The sequence below is a fragment of the Bufo gargarizans genome, chromosome 4 (assembly GCF_014858855.1).
Source record: "Bufo gargarizans isolate SCDJY-AF-19 chromosome 4, ASM1485885v1, whole genome shotgun sequence".
NCBI lineage: Eukaryota > Metazoa > Chordata > Amphibia > Anura > Bufonidae > Bufo > Bufo gargarizans.
This window is the reverse complement of record NC_058083.1, coordinates 436,492,832-436,513,501: the sequence shown is the minus strand read 5'-3', so window position 1 is coordinate 436,513,501 and position 20,670 is coordinate 436,492,832. Positions and strand designations below refer to the sequence as shown.

General features: G+C 45.5%; 1 protein-coding gene across 1 annotated transcript in view; it reads left to right on the top strand.

The window, feature by feature from the left end:
- The window catches only part of RALGAPA2 (Ral GTPase activating protein catalytic subunit alpha 2), a 329,414-nt gene that overhangs the window by 90,989 nt on the left and 217,755 nt on the right, over positions 1-20,670 (top strand). Inside the window, 2 exon segments of the mRNA XM_044292004.1 lie at positions 6,900-6,998; positions 8,250-8,405. Of these exon segments, the coding sequence (XP_044147939.1) occupies positions 6,900-6,998; positions 8,250-8,405 (255 nt within the window).

Sequence of the window (20,670 nt, the reverse complement as noted above, 5' to 3'; positions counted from 1 at the left end):
GTTGAAGGTTCCCTCTTGGAAACTGGGCCCTAGGTTCATTGGTCCTTATAAAATAGTAGCCGTCATTAACCCTGTGGCTTTTCGCCTGGAGCTACCTCAGACTTTTAATATCCATAACGTCTTCCATAAGTCGTTACTCAAGAAGTATGTTCCACCTCTAGAACCATCACCGCTGCCACCTCCTCCTGTTATTGTGGATGGTAATCTGGAGTTTCAAATATCCAGAATTGTTGATTCTCGTCGGGTCCGCCGCTCTCTTCAGTATCTGGTGCATTGGAGGGGTTACGGTCCCGAGGAAAGAATGTGGGTTCCAGCGTCAGTGGTGAACGCCAACAGGTTAATTCAGGCTTTCCATGCCTCTCATCCTGAGAGACCTGGTCCTGAGTGTCCGGAGGCCCCTCATGAAAGGGGGGGTACTGTCACGAGGGTGTCAAGAGCCACGTCTGACTCCGTTATACCCGGGGTCAGGAAGTCGCAGCGGGTGGCTGCGCGCTCTATGTCTAAAGATCACGTTGTTTCTTAGTGATTGTTTTCTGTGTTTGCCTTGCAATCCTTTTTGTCTCACTCAGGGATCCGTAGCTTCTCCTCCTCAGCTGTTTCTTGTCTGCCACTCCCAACCTCCTTATATTCTCCTCTCACACTTCTCTAGTTGCCAGTTATAGTGCTTCCTGCCTTGACTTCTATACTGACCCACTGGAGCTGTGAATCCTGGTTGTTGTTCCAGAGTGCTACCCTCCGGATCCCTGTTGGGCTTTTTGTTGTCTCCTGTTGTCGCCCACCTGGGATTATATGTTTAGTCTGTATTGTCTGTCCTCCCCTTGGTGTTTTCCTTTAGAGCTAGTGGTGCGGACTAGTGTTCCCACCGCCCTGTTCACTATCTAGGGCTCATCTTAGGGAAAGCCAGGGTTTTAGGCACGTGATCGGCGTACGGGTGAGGAACCCGTCTAGGGACGTCAGGGCAGCCAGGTGCCAGCCGCAAGGTGAGTCAGGGGTCACCACCTTCCCTCTCACTTGGGCAGGGCCTTCCTCTTTCCCTCCCTCTGTGTCACGTATGTGATAGTCACGCCGATCATCCTAGCGCCGACGCTGCCGCCTCCATAACTGAGAGGGGCAGCGCTGTGTGTCTGTTTGTTAAGTGTTGTTTGTCTGAGCCCCAACTCCTGATGATTTGTTATAAGAAACGCGTAGAGCAGATAATGGTCAATATATAGACATACACGGACTATAGCTGCTAGGTAGAGGGCGATGTGCCGTCCCGGGCACTGAACTGTTTGTGAGAGGGTGACATAACTTGGGGAGTTAATAGGAGTATTTTGGGGGCTTTTTGAGAATCTATGCAGTGTGAGCATGGCATAACGCCTTTATTAGACACTGCACATAGCACCTTTGCCCACTCCTCTCCCTGCAAAAAATAGTAATCCCCCCACCCCCCTCTCAGTGCTCGGTCTTTGTTGATTTATTTGTGGAAGCATCACATCAATTTATTGGTGGATGCTCCACAATTTATAGGGGTTTATTCACCTTGCAAGCTCTTTTTTCCGGCAGATTATTCCCCTTATATACCCCACATAAAGTGAAAGAGGTGGGACTTATTACTAGCCGGAAATAGGTGCTAATTTTTACATATTTTGCTATGCAAGGGATAACCCCTATTGTGAACATTAATTTCTATAGGATATTACTCTCGTTCCAATTTTTTAGGGTATACTAATAAAGTTCAACATTTTAAGTATACAAATACACAAACGTTCTGTTACTCAGTGATAAACAGCAGGAAATGCTAGGGAGAGGCATTACCAGTAGAAAGAGGGAGGTGCTCATGCCGCTCTACAGCACTGGTGAGACCTCATTTGGAGTATTGTGCTCAGTACTGGAGACCATATCTCCAGAAGGATATTGATACTTTGGAGAGAGTTCAGAGAAGAGCTACTAAACTGGTACATGGATTGCAGGATAAAACTTACCAGGAAAGATTAAATGACCTTAACATGTATAGCTTGGAAGAAAGACGAGACAGAGGGGATATGATAGAAACTTCTAAATACATAAAGGGAATCAACAAGGTAAAAGAGGAGAGAATATTTAAAAGAAGAAAAACTACCACAAGAGGACATAGTTTTAAATTAGAGGGGCAACGGTTTAAAAGTAATATCATGAAGTATTACTTTACTGAGAGAGTAGTGGATGCATGGAATAGCCTTCCTGCAGAAGTGGTAGCTGCCAATACAGTGAAGGAGTTTAAGCATGCATGGGATAGGCATAAGGCTATCCTTCATATAAGATAGGGCCAAGGGCTATTCATAGTATTCAGTATATTGGACAGACTAGATGGGCCAAATGGTTCTTATCTGCCGACACATTCTATGTTTCTATCCACAGATCCCCCCATAACAGTGTGTCATCCACAGATCCCTCATAACAGTGCGTCATCCACAGATCCCCCCTTAACAGTGCAGCATCCACAGACCACCATTAGTTCAAAACCTACCAAAAGCACACCTTTTGGTTCAAAATATTTTTTTCTTATTTTTCTCATCAAAAGCCTAGGTGCGTCTTATAAAGCGAAAAATATGGTAATTGTCTTTGGTTATTGCCAAGAACCTGTTTCCTTTATGAGATATACAAGTTTCAGTTTCCCAGTCTATATCTGGGTAGTTGAAGTCCCCCATAATAACCACCTCATTATGATCTGCCACCTCGTCTATCTCATTTAGTAGCAGATTTTCTGTGGGCGCTAGTATATTAGGTGGTTTATAGTAAACTCCTATTAGTAATTTATTATTGTTTTTAGCTCCATGTATTTCTACCCACAGTGACTCTACATGTTCATGTCCCTCACTTATATCTTCTCGCACTGTGGGCTTTCACACTTGCGGCAGAGTGATCCGTTGCCAGAACTGCCTGCCGGATCCGGCAATCTGCATGCAAACGGAGAGCATTTGTAGACTGATCCGAATGCGGATCCGTCTTACAAATGCATTGCAAGAACGGATTTGTCTCTCCCCATGTCATCCGGAGAAACTGATGCATTCTATAATTTTCTTCACATTTTTATCGGTCTGCGCATGCAGAAGGACGGATCCGGCATTCCGGTATTTTTAATGCCGGATCTGGCACTAATACATTTCAATGTAAATTCATACCGGATCCGGAATTTTGGACGGAGAGAATACCACAGCATACCGTCCAAAACGCCGTTCAGTGACTGAACTGAAGACATCCTGATGCATCTTGAACAGATTTCTCTCCATTCAGAATGCATGGGGATATGCCTGATCAGTTCTTTTCCGGTATTGAGCCCCTAGGACGAAACTCAGTGCCGGAAAAACGCTAGTGTGAAAGTGCCCTAAGAGAAGGACTTTACATAAAGGCAGACCCCTCCCCCTCTCCGGTTTTGGCGATCCTTTCTAAAGAGACTGTAACCCTGTACATTAACTGCCCAGTCATAGCTATCATCCAGCCATGTCTCAGTTATTCCCACTATGTCATAGTCCTCCTCACACATCACTAATTCCAGTTCCCCAGTTTTATTAGTCAGGCTTCTGGCATTAGTATACATACAATTAAGAGGTTTATGTATATTTTTTACCCTACACCTTTTCTTCTGAACTGTTCTAGTCCCTCCTTCCATTCCTCCCACATCTTTCTGATGTGAATTTTTTCTACTACTACTTTATTAGTGCTCTGATGTTAAGTAACTAAGGCAGCCATTAGGCTGAGTTACTAAACAGAATCAAATTTTAATATTTAACATATAGACATTTAAATAATTTTTTATTTAATTCTTTTGTTTAAATTTCCATGTCAGTACTCTAAAATCCTGCACTTTTCACCCTGGCCACTATACCTGATACCATAGCCCACTCTCTATCCTCGTTGCAGGAGGTAAGCCCATAGACTTTCCATTGAGTCTGTCTTGCTTCCACTCCTGAAGCGAGGATAGACAGTGTGCTATGCAGGAGCTTCTCTCCCCTCCTTTTAGCGATCTCGGCGCTCAGACCCCCACCAAGTTTTGTGAAAGCTCAGTGACCCTTTAATAAGTCCTCGCTTCCAGTGAGTATAAGTGTCTCCCATCTCTGGTGACGCTTATCTCTGGCAAAAAAAAAAAATAATTGAACCAGAGCTCTTCATGCTGTCAAACCAGTTTTTCAATGAATGACTAGGACTTATGAATATGCAGGATCGGCTGACAAATAGCGAGACCAGACTAATCATGTAATGAGCATTTTATCCTAGTCCAGGGCTGGCCAACCTGCGGCCCTCCAGCTGTTGTAAAACTACAATTCCCACCATGCCCTGCTGTAGGCTGATGGCTGTAGGCAGTCTTTGCATGCTGGGACTTGTAGTTTTGCAACAGCTGGAGAGTCTCAGGTTGGCCATCCCTGTCCTGGTCCCTGTCCTAGTCCACTAGTAACAGGAGTCTGCAACCTGCTGGGCTGTAGGAATCTGGTCCACTGCTGTCTATGTCTGTGGGCAACACTGTGAATTGCGTTCTAGACCTTAAATAGCTTCTGAAGCCTCGCAGAGTGATTATGGTTACATTCTATGAGATGGTGAGAACTCATAATTATGACTTATTATGGGGGTCCATAAACAGCGCTGCTTTTCCGCTGCCGGCAGGTTGGTGATGGTCACAACAGCGCTAGGATGTGCGTCGCCCTCTCATCCAGCACTGAGGGTGTCACCGCTTTTTGCTTTGGTAATTGCCATTCTGTGAGTGCGGTGAAGCAAACTAATCCTCAACGGTAGTAATGTAGTCTGTAGAGCGAAGACTGCTATGGCATTGTGTCGCAGCAGCTTCCAGTACATACTGTATGTTAGAGCAGTGCACATATGTGTAATCAAACTCGGGGCATCCATATAGCTGAACCCAATGGTGGCCAACCAGGAATGTGCTGGCTACAGAGGTCGCACCCACCCATCTTCTCTCCAATGATCAGTTTTTATCAGAATGAAACAGCCTTTATTCTCAATAAGGGTCCAAACAAGTATAAGCTCAGACATTTAACTTATTTTACCAGAACTTTGGTGCGGGATTAAAGGAGTATTCTAGTTATAGAAGGTTATCCCCTATTAACAATCAGATTGGAGGGTCCTACTGCTGGGAATCCCCACTGATCATGAGAACGGGGGCCACTTACCCTGTGCAGCCCCCCTGGAATGGATGGTGCAAGTGATCTTAAAAGCACACCGCCACTCCATTCATTTCTACGTAGTGCCAGAGATGGCCAAGTACAGTGCTCGCCCATCTCCAGCACTCTTAGCAAGACGGCAGCTTATCTCCTAGGAGTACAATAGGATCGTGCGTAAAAATGAAAGGGAACCTGTCACGGCCAAAATGCAGAATGTTATAGAGCAGGAGGAGCTGAGCAGATTGATGTATAGCATTATAGGAAAATATTCAGTAAAACTTGTAATTTATACATTTATATTCCTTTAACGTCAAGGAGGCGGTCCTATCAGTGACTGACAGCCTTCCTCTATGACTGTGTATATAGAGATCGCTGTCAATCACTGATCGGACCATCTCCTGGACTGCAAAACCCAGAATGAGCCAATAATGAAATACAAGTTTTACTGAATCGTTTCCCACAAAACCACATTTCTATCTGCTCAGCTCCTCCTGCTCTATAACATGCTGCCTGCGTCTCAGGCACCATGTTCAACGTGACAATACACTAATGCGTATGGGAGGGGCCTTTAGTTTTTTCTGCATTTTCTTGTGAACTGCACTATGATGTTTGAGCAGCAGGTGGCAGCAGTGTAACACATCATGCTGCATAAGGGATGATTATTATTATTATTTTTTTTAACATTATTGATCGTTTCTAATTAATTTATTATTAATGTTAATTAGCAATCCATCTTAACATCATATTGTACAGGCCAAGATACATATTAATGAATAATCTTAATAAAACAATAAATCCTCCCCCCCCCCCAAAAAAAAAAAAATAATAATCCTCCCAATCCTCCCTTCCTCTCTGACTCATTATCCATTATATATTTCTTATACCATAAATCCCAAATTGGTATGTATTCAGAAACCTTCTTTTCTATAAACCAACTAAAAGAATCTCCCTGTAAGGCTCTGTTCACATTTCCATTTTTTGGCTCTGTCATTAGCAGAAAAAAGAAGATAACAGAGTGCTGGATGCATCTGTCCCATGAGACACCAGTGACGCCCTCTGGACCCCATTGACTAGGTCTGACGGTTTCTGTCAAGGCAGAACAGTGCAGCACGTTGACCTATTTTTATTGATGGGCTTTCCATTGAGAGGTCGTGACTGAGGCTCCGATGAAAATATAAGCAGGGCCTTGCCATATTTAATCCTGATCGCCTGTGTCGCCAGGTTCTGGTTTTTAATATTCATTTCCTTGCACATTGCAACAATTTCCCACAAACAAATCAGGGAATAGTGGTTTTGATTGCTGGAGCCCAAGATGGTCTCACAGGACTCGTTTGATGTTGTCATTTTTGTGGTCTGCAAATTGCTGATCTGTAAAACGCGGATACTGGCCGTGTACATTTTCCCATTTTTTGGAACAGTACGTCCTGCCCGCTGTTCAAACTATCTATTGTCTGCAAAAAGGACAACAATAGGACTTACACAAAAAAAAAATATATATATATATATATATTTTTTTTTTGTGTGTGCTGAGCTGCATAACAGACATATGAATGCGGACAGTACATGGTGTGCTGTCCACATCTTTTGCGGCTCCATTAAAATGAATGGGTCAGCAAAAAAAAAAACTGACCAGATGCGGCCCAGAACCGTGTGATAAGGATTTCTCCTCGCCTTTTGCTTCAGCATTGGTTTATACAACTTTGAGGTTAATTCTTTTAATGAAGATTTTAAAAATGTAATTTAATCTAGTTTTCTTTTCTTTTTCAGATTAGAGACAACTTATCAATCAGTCTGGACAATCAGTCTTCCCCTTCGCCCCCTATTTTGATCCCACCGCTTCGAATGTTTGCCTCTTGGTTGTTTAAGGTAAGTTTCCTGTATTTCGGAATGATTTCCATTGAGCTATGACTAGTATAAGATTAGATGTCCTCACAGGATTCCTTTCATACTGGACATTACAGTAAGGTACATATGATTTAATGTGTTTATCCCATGATTATTGTTAAAAATGAAAATCAGACATCAGATAGTACATGGCAATCTTTTTCTAACAAAGCTAGGACCAGCCCTGTACCTCACATGGATCCACAGATCTCCTCATTCATTACGCCAATTGCTCTGCTAGATTTATTTTAGGCTGCAACTCAGAGGGAGTGTGTCCTTTCTGCTGCATCTCTCTCCCTGTAACTGCCACAGCGTCTAACAGAACATATGGCTGGCGGCAGTTGAAGTTTTAACCGGAGCACATTTCGACCAGCTCAGTGAGATGGACAAAAAAAATAAGGAAAAGAACAAACAGCAGGTGGCGCTGTACAGATATATTTAAAGGGATTCTGTCACCTCGTTTTAGGTTATAGAGCTGCGGACATGCACGGCTAGATAACCGCTCGCATGTCATCAATATACCTGTCATATAGGGCTGTGTGCTTTTATTGTGCCTAAAAAATGATTTTATATATATGTAAATGAGCCTGGTAAGGTGCCCAAGGGGCTGTACTAACCTTCCTCGTGCCCAGCCACTGCCCCCTGAGAAGGAGCCCAGCACCGCCTGCGTTCTCCAAATCTCTTCCTTGCTCACAGTTAGATTGCCGTAATCTTGCGATGCGCGAGCTCACGCATGCACAGTTCTTTCCCTGAGGCTGATGCCAGCACAGCGCATGCGCGAGATTACGGCAATCTAACTGTGAGCTAGAAGGAGATTCGGAGGACCCAGGCGGTGCTGGGCTCCTTCACAGGGGGCGTGGCTGGGCACCAGGAAGGTTCGTACAGCCCCTTGGGCACCTTACCAGGCTCATTTACATATCTAAAAAAGAATTTTTTAAGCACAATAAAAGCACACAGCCCTATAGGACAGATATATTGCTAGTGGCGATCTAGCCGTGCATGTCCGCAGCTCTATAACCTAAAACGAGGTGACAGAATCCCTTTAAATTGAAAAGCTCAAGGACTAAATTAGTTTTTTAATTGTTTGCAATTACGAAAGTATTCAGATTGAAAAATGTTGAATATGTTTCGTGACACAACCCCTTTCAGCAGGGCTAACTTTCTGGTATTTGTTAGTGCACTGTGCGCCCATTTCATAAAATGATTTTATCCTTGTGTTTGGTTTCCAAATAGGCAACTACTCTGCCCAGCGAGTATAAGGAAGGCAAACTGCAGGCGTACAAGCTGATATGTGGCATGATGACCAGACGCCAAGATGTCCTACCAAACTCTGATGTTTTGGTTCATTTTTATCTTGTCCTGCACAATGGCCTCAATCATGAAGATCAAGTAAGTGTTGTGGGCATCAGCTCATGTGCTGACTGCCTCTGCTCACTGTCACTCTGGCATTTATTCATCCATACACCTGCTCAGAGATTTCATTGTCATCTGCATAATTTACCCATTGACAGTCATTGACATGTATGATCGGTGAGGGGTCTAACCACTATGACCCCCATCAGTCACAAGAACCATGGTCCCCAAGTCTCCTGTGGAAAGTGGTCATTTCTGTAGGACTGGAGAGTACAGCTCTTGGCTGTCCCAGTCAGTCCCATAGAAGTCAATGGAATGGTGATCATGCATGCACAGTAGGGTTGCATCGGGTATGGAATTATCGATGTCCAATCGATACTATTGTACCGGGATGTGCCATTTACTGAAACTTGGCTGGGCTACTGCGCAGACTAGTATCACAGAACATAGCGTGCACGCTGCTCTCGGAGTGCACCATGTTCTCTTCAGCAGCACAGGGGAGAAGGAGGGAGTCCCTCCCTCCCCACTGTGCCGCTGTCTCCAATGAAAAAAGAGGGGAGGAGGATGGGAGGGGCCTTGGCCACTGCGCTACCAATGAAGATAACTAACCCATTAATTCAAATATAGGCGGCAGGTGCCAGTGGCAGAATCGCATACCTGCCACCCGCCTCTATGACAAGGTGCTGCGATCCGCGGCAATTAACCGTTCATGTGCCGCACCTGAGGGGTTAATTGACGCGGATTGCAACGCCTTATCACAGAGGCCGGGTATGTGATTCTGCCGCGGCACCCGCTGCCTACATTTGTATTGAAAGGTTAGTTATCCTTATTGGTGGTGCAGTGGTAGGATCGGAGCCCCAGCAGTGAAATCGCAGGGCTCCAATCGGTTACCCTGGCAGCCAGGAGACTACTGAAGCCCTGGCTGCCATAGTAATCTCCCTGCTGCAGTGTGCACAAAGCAGGGAGATTACCAGTGTGCCTCGTCATAAATTAGGTCCATCTTTTGGCAGCGCAGGGGATACCAAAATTGGTGTAAAACACTGGTCTATGATAAACTCCCCCATAATATTTCACATAAACTAAAATTTCTGCAGCATCCTTGTAGAACTCCATTCCTGTTTTTTCCTCCTGCCAATGCAGGACTATGTTGGCAAATAGGTGCTATTATTCTCCTTGTCAGTGGGGTGTGTCCCTACAGTGTATGACCCTGCCCAGTGCTGGCATGTAGAATGGTAACACTCTGATGTCACTTAATTAATGTGTTTTTAAGGGGAGTAGCGGAGGAACAGCTCCAGATTTGTTATTTCATTAGGTCATGCCGAGAGTTGAAAGAATCTGGAATTTCTTGTACTATTGTTGTAAAAGGCTTAAAGGGGCTCTCCAGGCTTTTAATATTTCAATATCAGATAGGAGGGGGTCGGACACCGGGCACTGGCGCTGATCAGCTGTGTGAAGGGAAGGCGCTCGTGCCGTCTCCCTTCTCTCTTCCTGCCCGCCATAGACATAGGAGATAAGGGAGACGGCAGACGCACCTTCCCTTCATACAGCTGATCAGCGGGGATGCCAGGTGTCGGACCCCTGCTGATCTGATATTGATGACCTATCCTGAGGATAGGTTATCAATATTAAAAGCCCGGAGGACCCCTTTAACCGATTAATTGCTAGCATGCAAGAATATTTTTGACACCTGTCCGTGACCTTTCTGGACTAATGCTCGCATTGGCGTGGATGATGATTTTCTAATTACTATGCAGTTTGAATGCTTAATTTTTGATGTAAGGGCTAAAATTCACGTACGCAAGAAACGGCCAGCTCACCCATCTTACGACTTTTACAGTCTTCGTGCTGCGGAGACTCCCCACAGTGTGATGAGTAAAATCCTCAGTTTATCATATCTAAAATGGAAAATCCTGCAAGGAACATTGTATAAATGGCCAAATATTAACTAAAAAAATGCTACATCATATGCTATAATATGTGGCTCTTGGGCCAGGTTAAGCCTATTCCTTCAAGGTCTGTCCTCTTGGTCCTTTGAGATCTTTCCTATTAATAAGGACTATTAGCGCATGAAGATGGTTAGGAAGATCACGTGAGGTTAACATGGCCAAGAGGTTAAATCATGTTTTCTTCCCAGAACATAATAAACCTTTCTCAGGTTCCGTTCTAGTTTCTGAAGTAGCGCAGTGTCAGACTCCTTATCTCTCAGTCCTCCAGCAAGAATAATACAAAAGGAGCCCTTTATTCCTAATGCAGGTCAGAATGACCTGTTCTTGTGATAATGTGATCTCTCATATGTGCATCCATGAGGCAAGAAGTCTCAGCTTTCATGCATAATGATACTTCCGGCGAATCATTATCTCCAGGAAGGCACTCTGCTTAAAGGGGTTGGCCACCTTTTTGAAGGGGTTTTGTCAACCCCTGTCCCCTTTCGGGCAGACCTGCAAGGGAAAGTACACTTACCAGCTCCCTGGCGCTGGGTCCCATCTCCTTCGTTCCCCAGCCTTGGTTCCTTCACTCAGGTCTCCCTCTATCAACATCCGCTTTGTCACTGCTGCAGCTGTGACCTGCTCCCCTTTGGCAATTGACATGACACAGGAGGAGCAGGTCAACGCTGCAGCCAGCAGTTGGCTGCAACAGTATCACAGCGGATCTTGACAGCGGGGGACCATAGCGTGGCAGCCGAGGCTGGGGAGCAAAGGTAAGTAGGTCTGCCCAGGAGGGTGCGGGTTGCAAGAAAACTCCCCAAAGGTTGCCAACCCTTTTAAGAAGCCTTTGGCACCCTCTTTGGGTGTTACCATTGCTGTTCATAGTGTTAAAAGCTAGTATTTCCCTCCAGTAACAAAGTTAATAGGAAATTGCATGTAAATAAAAAGGGGTATAAACTTTAAAAAAATAAGTAAGTTTTACATGATACAAATACCTGTGCCTTTTTCATTAGGCTCAGCTGCAATACCAGGCACCACCTGTAGACTGATGTGGTGCTGTTTTTGGAAGAAGGCAGCCATGTTTTTCTCATGATGTTGCTGTGGCTATTTTAAAGGTGTTATCTGGCCTTTAAAAGAAGGCATACTTGCTCACCAATCCCCCGCTGCTCCCACTCTGAGATCTGGGGGGGGGGGGTCCCTGCTCTTTCTCAACACACATTTAGTGTTGAGAAAGAGCAGGGAGCAGAGACGCCTTTTATGACCTTTTTTTTTTTTTTTAAATATAGAAATAAGAAAGAAGTGAATTGTTCCTTATGATCGGAAGGCATTTAGTCTTCTAGTAATATTTAATGGTTCATTCATGTCTGGGTTGGAGGCTGCAGTTGCAGAATCCTGCGGATGTAGATAGTTGCCACATATCGGCCTGGGGGGCACACCTGGGACTGCCCTGCCCTCAGAAACACCCCGGAATCCCCAGAAAACTCCCATTGACCTCGCCCCTTTGCACCCCCTTTTTCCAGGACTGGTGAAAACGTTGGAGTTGACTGGGAAGTATAGCGCTACATGTAGAGCTGTGCTTACCATCAAAACAACAGAAACCATGTCAGCCCCTCATGGACGCATTGCAAGTCTGTGGGGTCCTTCAGGTGCTGGTGGTATCTGTAATAAAGTGCAACAAGGAGATGAATATAATTTGAAACCATCATACAAGTGGAAATGGAACCCAAGAAGGTAATATGTGGGGGTCATTTATCAAACTAGTGTAAAGTAGAACTGGCTTAGTTGCCCAGAGCAACCAATCAAATTCAACCTTTCATTTCTGACAGCTCCTTTGGAAAATGAAAGGTGGAATCTGATTGGTTGCTGTGGGCAAACTAAGCCAGTTCTACTTCACATCAGTTTGATAAATGACCCCAGTGATGTTTATTGAATTTAGGAAATGAACTGGATTATCTGATCTCGGTATTGAAGATGACACCAGTAGCTTAGGAGAGTGTGACCAAATCAGAGAAACAAGTAACTTGCTGAGAAATAGACAAGTGATAGATAGATAGATAGATAGATAGATGAGTAATAGGTAGATATGAGATAGATAATAGAGATGGGTGGATAGATAGATATTAGAGAGAGATAAATTAAATAATAGACAGATGATAGATATTGCAGAGATAGAGAGATATTAGATAATTAGAAAGATAGATAATAGAGGGATGGATAGATATTGCAGAGAGAGATGTAAGAGATATATGAGACAGATAGGTAGAGGAGCGAGAGACAGGTAGAGAGACAGGTCATAGACGTGGATACAGTGCTGTGGATTATTTTGACAGTGAAGGATAGTAAATTGCGTTTTGTGTGCTTTTATTTTTGGATATGGCGTTTTGAGGTAAAGTATAGAAAAGGGGTCAGCTGCAAAATAAGTCCAACTTTCTAATAGCGTAAAAGTTAAATAGAAAAAATAAAAGAATTTTTGATTTCTGTAGAGGCCTGGTTATCAGTCACTCTCTTCATTACATGTAAAATGATAAATGCAGGGCCCTACAATTTCAGCGCATGCTGCCAGCTCCATAATGATCTCTTTTAATGTAAAAACCAGTATGCTGAATGTTTTAAGTGCAGGGAAAATGTAATAATGGTCATGTCCTGATTTCTTATGTAATGGCTCTATGAAGTGCAGGTATGTGTGCGGTGTAATAAGCACTGCTCAGAAGACCCTGGATTTTGGTAAATTGCTGGGAAAAGGGGGGAATGCTCTTGATGCCCTGTTTATGAGAGGTCTTCTGCTTTTATAGCTAGGCAGATGGATGCAGCTGGACCCTACCCGAGTAACGTGCAGCTGGACCCTACCCGAGTAACGTGCAGCTGGACCCTACCCGAGTAACGTGCAGCTGGACCCTACCCGAGTAACGTGCAGCTGGACCCTACCCGAGTAACGTGCAGCTGGACCCTACCCGAGTAACGTGCAGCTGGACCCTACCCGAGTAACGTGCAGCTGGACCCTACCCGAGTAACGTGCAGCTGGACCCTACCCGAGTAACGTGCAGCTGGACCCTACCCGAGTAACGTGCAGCTGGACCCTACCCGAGTAACGTGCAGCTGGACCCTACCCGAGTAACGTGCAGCTGGACCCTACCCGAGTAACGTGCAGCTGGACCCTACCCGAGTAACGTGCAGCTGGACCCTACCCGAGTAACGTGCAGCTGGACCCTACCCGAGTAACGTGCAGCTGGACCCTACCCGAGTAACGTGCAGCTGGACCCTACCCGAGTAACGTGCAGCTGGACCCTACCCGAGTAACGTGCAGCTGGACCCTACCCGAGTAACGTGCAGCTGGACCCTACCCGAGTAACGTGCAGCTGGACCCTACCCGAGTAACGTGCAGCTGGACCCTACCCGAGTAACGTGCAGCTGGACCCTACCCGAGTAACGTGCAGCTGGACCCTACCCGAGTAACGTGCAGCTGGACCCTACCCGAGTAACGTGCAGCTGGACCCTACCCGAGTAACGTGCAGCTGGACCCTACCCGAGTAACGTGCAGCTGGACCCTACCCGAGTAACGTGCAGCTGGACCCTACCCGAGTAACGTGCAGCTGGACCCTACCCGAGTAACGTGCAGCTGGACCCTACCCGAGTAACGTGCAGCTGGACCCTACCCGAGTAACGTGCAGCTGGACCCTACCCGAGTAACGTGCAGCTGGACCCTACCCGAGTAACGTGCAGCTGGACCCTTACCCGAGTAACGTGCAGCTGGACCCTTACCCGAGTAACGTGCAGCTGGACCCTACCCGAGTAACGTGCAGCTGGACCCTTACCCGGGTAACGTGCAGCTGGACCCTTACCCGGGTAACGTGCAGCTGGACCCTTACCCGAGTAACGTGCAGCTGGACCCTTACCCGAGTAACGTGCAGCTGGACCCTTACCCGAGTAACGTGCAGCTGGACCCTTACCCGAGTAACGTGCAGCTGGACCCTTACCCGAGTAACGTGCAGCTGGACCCTTACCCGAGTAACGTGCAGTTGGACCCTTACCCGAGTAACGCGCAGCTGGACCCTTACCCGAGTAACGCGCAGCTGGACCCTTACCCGAGTAACGCGCAGCTGGACCCTACCCGAGCAAGGTGCAGCTGGACCCTACCCGAGCAAGGTGCAGCTGGACCCTACCCGAGCAAGGTGCAGCTGGACCCTACCCGAGCAAGGTGCAGCTGGACCCTACCCGAGCAAGGTGCAGCTGGACCCTACCCGAGCAAGGTGCAGCTGGACCCTACCCGAGCAAGGTGCAGCTGGACCCTACCCGAGCAAGGTGCAGCTGGACCCTACCCGAGTAAGGTGCAGCTGGACCCTACCCGAGTAAGGTGCAGCTGGACCCTACCCGAGTAAGGTGCAGCTGGACCCTACCCGAGTAAGGTGCAGCTGGACCCTACCCGAGTAAGGTGCAGCTGGACCCTACCCGAGTAAGGTGCAGCTGGACCCTACCCGAGTAAGGCTACTTTCACACTAGCGTTCGATCAGATCCGTTCTGAACGGATCCGATCATATTAATGCAGACGGAGGCTCCGTTCAGTACGGATCCGTCTGCATTAATAACTTAGAAAAAATTCTAAGTGTGAAAGTAGCCTGAGCGGATCCGTTCAGACTTTCAATGTAAAGTCAATGGGGGACGGATCCGCTTGAAGATTGAGCCATATAGTGACATCTTCAAGCGGATCCGTTCCCATTGACTTACATTGTAAGTCTGAACGGATCCGCTCGCCTCCGCACGGCCAGGCGGACAGCTGAACGCTGCAAGCAGCGTACAGCTGTCCGCCTGTCCGTGCGGAGGCGAGCGGAGCGGAGGCTGAACGCCGCCAGACTGATGCAGTCTGAGCGGATCCGCATCCATTCAGACTGCATCAGGGCTGGACGGAGGCGTTCGGGTCCGCTCGTGAGCTCCTTCAAACGGAGCTCACGAGCGGACCGACGAACGCTAGTGTGAAACTAGCCTAACGTGCAGCTGGACCCTACCCGAGTAATCAGTGGTGGCTTAGCAGCCAAGGTTTCCCTGAACACTTCCATTGTATGATGTATTTGTAATATATCTTCTATAGACCCCTGCTGTACCTCTGGGTGCCCCCTAATTTTTTAGGCGGCATATAGCCAATTAGTTTCTATTGATTTCATATGGAATCTAAGAAAAAATGTACCAACATTTACTGTTTTGCACTGGTATCCTCCCCAAAAAGGATCAGCATTATCTTATTTTTACCAGATATTAGTATCCTGTTCTCTATTGGCACCATACAGTGGCACATAAAGTGCCTGTAGAGCAGTGGTGGCGAACCTATGGCACGGGTGCCAGAGGTCGCACTCGTAGCCCTCCCTGGAAAAAGTCTATGGTGTACCAATATGCCCTAGACTTTCTCTACCATTCATCAGCGCAGGGCGCACAATGAACAGCACAGGCAGGCTATTATAGCTACATGATGATAAAGTACATGTAAGATATTCTATATTGGGCTGTAGTATTCAGGGTAAATTGCCGTGTTGGCACTTTGCGATAAATAAGTGGGTTTTGGGTTGCAGTTTGGGCACTTGGTCTGTAAAAGGTTCCCCATCACTGCTGTAGAGGCACCCATACCGGATGCATTGATCCTTAAAAGGGTTATCCAAGACTATAAAATGCTCCCCCATATGCCCGGGCCCCTCACATTGTATAATACTTACCTGGCTCCTCGCTCCCTGCGCCAGTCCCTGCACCGCGGCTGCTGCTTCTCCCTGTGCGCGGATTAAAATATCCGGTGTCGGGGGAAGCAGCCAATGGCAGGCGGTGACATGGATGAGCCTCCATAGCGTCACCTGCAATGCTCGGTAGGCTCGTTCCCGTCCCTGCCTGCCATTGGCATTGATTGACAGGGCCAGGTTTGATCACAGTTAGGACTCTTGCACACGAACGTTGTGTGCTCGTGGCCGTATTGTGGCCCACATACGGCGGGTCTGCAATACATGGGCACTGGCCCATGTGCACTCCGCATCACGGATGCGGACCCATTCGCTTGAATGGGTCCGCAATCACGGAGATGCGGAACGGAAGCACAGATCGGAACCCCACGATAGCACTACGGAGTGCTTCCGTGGTGTTTCTGTCCGTGCCTCCGCACCGCAAAAAAATAGAACTTGTTCAAGTGCAGAGGGCGCCTACAGTTGCAGAGAGAGCTGAGCCTCTAGGTGTAATGGCAACGCCCCCGTTGCTCATAGAGGCTCATTTTCATATATTAAAACATCATTTTTCTCAGCAATGCGGGCACATGTGAACATGGGACCAACAGAGACGCCTTCAGCTGCCAAGCGCACATGTAACAGGTCAGCCAGTGTCATGGGTACAAATCTGCTTGGTCTTGAATTTGCATTACATAAGCAGCTCAGTCTAACTTAGGCAATTCTTAAAGGGCTGGTCAGAGTTTTTTTATTTTTTTTTAATACAAGGAGCAATGTAAAATAATTTTAAAAAACCGTCCATTCCCTTCCTACACCCTCAGAAAATGTAGATTATGACACCAGATGCCTTGGGATGCCACACGATGGCGCTGTAGGCTGCGGATTTTCCTCATAAACCTAGTTTTGCAGAGCTACCACAATGTGTTTTTTTCCAGACTTCACTTGTTTGTATCAAGATGTTTCCTACCGAAAATGGAAAAGCGGACATTACTCTGAATTGAGAAAATACGATAGTCCAGATGTCTATGGAGTCAACATTCACTAATGAAATATATTTCTAATTGTTGTTTGCAGTTATGTACAATTCTTTTCCTAGTACTGCAAATATTCTAGATAACATTGGCATGAATCACAGGCGTTCCTCAGGTCTGCGGAACGAGTGTCCTGACCTTTTTATTAGAGCTGTTTTTTCTCCAATGTTCTCAAGTCTCCATCAAGGTTTATATCCACTATTAAGCTATTCTTTCCCAATTAAAGGGAACCTGTCATCCACTTTATGCTGCCCATACTAACGGCAATACACACAAATATAAGTATGAGTGCTACGCCTACATACTAAATAAGCAACACCAAAGAGAAAAAAGCATAGCTCAACTAATAACGAATACACTTTATTAATAGATACTAAAAAAATTGATAAAAATACAAACAGTACAGCGGTGAATAAAAGACACACAGGATAAATGGAAGATCACAATCTGGATAATATAATAGGACAGGTAGTAGATGGGTCATAAAAGGTACACAATAAATAAGTGACAAATGCCCAGACAGGTATAAAATGCAAAATTCTGACCTAAGACCCATAAGACGCAACACTACGGCCTCATGCACACGACAGTATTTTTTTGCGGTCCGCAAAAAGGGGTTCCGTTGTTTCGTGTCCGTTTTTGTTTCCGTGCGTCTTCCTTTATTTTTGGAGGATCTCCAGACATGAAGGAAAGTTAAAAAAAAATCTAAGTCAAGTTTGCCATGCAAATGATAGGAAAAAAACGGACATGGAAGCGCGGACGCGGATGAAAATCGTGTGTGCTTCAGCGTTTTTTCACGGACCCATTGACTTGAATGGATCCGCGAACCGTTTTCCGTGAAAAAAATAGGACAGGTTATATTTTTTTGACGGACTGAAACCATGGATGCGGATGACAATGGGTCCGCAGAAAATCACGAAATGAAACAACAGTCGTGTGCGTGAGGCCTAAGCCAAATACAAAAAACATGTATAAAGTGCAATGTACAAAGAGATGGCAGTGTAAATTAACAAAATAGTAAATAAATAATTACATAAGATTTACATAAGTGTCAGAGTGATGATCTGCAGCTCCTTACGCGAAACGCGCGTTGGGGCTGTGGATCATCACTCTGGTACTTATGTATTTATTTACTATTTTGTTAGTTTACACTGCCATCTTTTTGTACTTTGCACATTGCACTTTATACATGTATTTGGCTTAGGCCTCATGCACACGACAGTTGTTTTTTGCGTCCGCTAAAAAAAAAACCGGATGCGGCATCCGTTTTTTTGGGAGGATCCGTTTTTTTCCACAGATCCCTTGTAATAAATGCCTATCCTTGTCCGCAAATGTGAAAAAAGTAGGACATGCACTATTTTTTGCTGAAGGGAAACAAGTAACAACGGATGCGGAACACAAACGGATGAACTATCAGCATTTTTTTTGCTGACCCATTTAAATGAATGGGTCCCCATCCTATCCGCAAAAAAAAACGGAACAGAGGCAGAGAAAAACAACTGTCGTGTGCATGAGGCCGTAGTGTTGCGTCTTATGGGTCTTGGGTCAGAATTTTGCATTTTATACCTGTCTGGGCATTTGTCACTTATTTATTGTGTACCTTTTATGACCCATCTACTACCTGTCCTATTATATTATCCAGATTGTGATCTTCCATTTATCCTGTGTGTCTCTTATTCACCGCTGTACTGTTTGTATTTGTATTTTTATCCTTTTTTTATTTATTTTTTTGGTATCTATTAATAAAGTGTATTTGTTATTAGTTGTGCTATGCTCTTTTCCCTTTGGTGTTCCATACTAAGGGCAGTATAAGGTAGACAGGTGAATTCAGTTAAGCGGTCTGTCATTTAGAAGTTAAAAGTAAGTGGTTGCCGAGAACCAACATCACAATCGGAAAAGAGTCAAATCTACCTTGGAAGAGTCATGGTCACTTACTTTTAGCTCATAAGTGGCACACCGCTGAAATCAGCTGTCTGTCACAATGTTTTGCTTCCCTCAGTGAGGTCACCATAACGTTGATGGCGGGTTCCCTTTAAATGAGTTGTGCTGTTTACGGTTGTTTCTCTGGAGCATGTCGAGAGCGCGATTATTGCCGATATGGGGGGGGGGGGGACTAACTCTTCATCCATTGTGTAGTAGGTGGGTAGCTCGGTTATGCCAGGTTATGGGAACTTTAGACTGTCAATGGAAAGTGCTGCATATCTGACAATTAGGGAGACTATCGGAGATATGTGAAGACATAGCCACACGCCAGAATGAATGTAACATTTTTGGACAGCATTAGGGTTATGAAGGAGAACCCTGCAAATAAAATTCATAGTAAAGACACGGACAAGAAAAGGCATTTCTATTATAGTGTCGGCCATGTGCGGTCCGCAAAATGCGGATCACACATTGCGGTCCGCAATTTGTGCGGACCGCAAAACAGTTGCAGATGTGTGACTGGACCCTAAAGAGGGAGAATCTTTATTGTAAGCTCCCATTCAGGGCTTACATGTTCAGGAGGCCCCCGATTTGCACTTCTCTAACATGATCTACAGAGGGGCTAATGTCACCTGAACACCATCAGGGGTAATTTTATTATGATTTGCATTTTGCCCATTTTGGGCTAAAAGTCATTTTATCAAATGCTCATAGACACTCATTACACGTTATAGGTAAATTCTTAAGTGAGTGTTTGAGTGTCATGAGTTGAGATGAGGGCTGTACATCCAACCATTACAGCAGGTACGTCGTGGCTCAGTGTAAAATTAAAAGTGGGATACTCTGCAGATAGGCTGAAGCCTGACCCTGTAGGACAAAAACTTTTGAAAATGTTTAATAATTTGGATTGTTCATATACATCCGGCTCATAAGTTGCGATGCTGATGTTACATTGTCAGCCAGTTTCCGTCACTGCTCCTTCTGTTAGGAACATTACTAACTGAACTACTACTCCTATTTTTGCCTTCACTACCACTCCTTACCTCTCCTTTCTCTGTGTGCTGGCCACACCTTGCAGCTATGCTGAGTTTTTGATGCAGCAAAAAATTAATAAATAAACGCATACAGTTTTTGCAACAATATACCTGCATTTAGGGCTAGTTCACACTTCAGTGATTTGGTCAGTAATTGTCATCAATGATTATGAGCCAAAAACACAGAACAGGTGCAAATATTTTCGTTATACCTCATCTCTGTGTAGACTCCACTTCTGGTTTTGGCTCACAATCACTGATGGAAATCACTGACTAAAGGCCTCATGCACACGACCGTTGTGTGCATCCGTGGCCGTTGTGCCGTTTTCCGTTTTTTTTTTTCGCTGACCCATTGACTTTCAATGGGTCAGTGGAAAAATCGGAAAATGCACCGTTTGGCAGCCGCATCCGTGATCCGTTTTTCCTGGCCGTGAAAAAAATATGACCTGTCCTATTTTTTTCACGGCCAACGGTTCACGGACCCATTCAAATCAATGGGTCAGTGAAAAAACACGGTAGCGTGATCCGTGTCCGTTTTTTCCTATCATTTCAATGGCAAACTTGACTTAGATTTTTTTTTTTCATTTTTCATGTCCATGGATCCTCCAAAAATCAAGGAAGACCCACGGACGAAAAAACGATCACGGACCTACGGACCACGTTTTTGCGGACCTTAAAAAAAAAACCGGTCGTGTGCA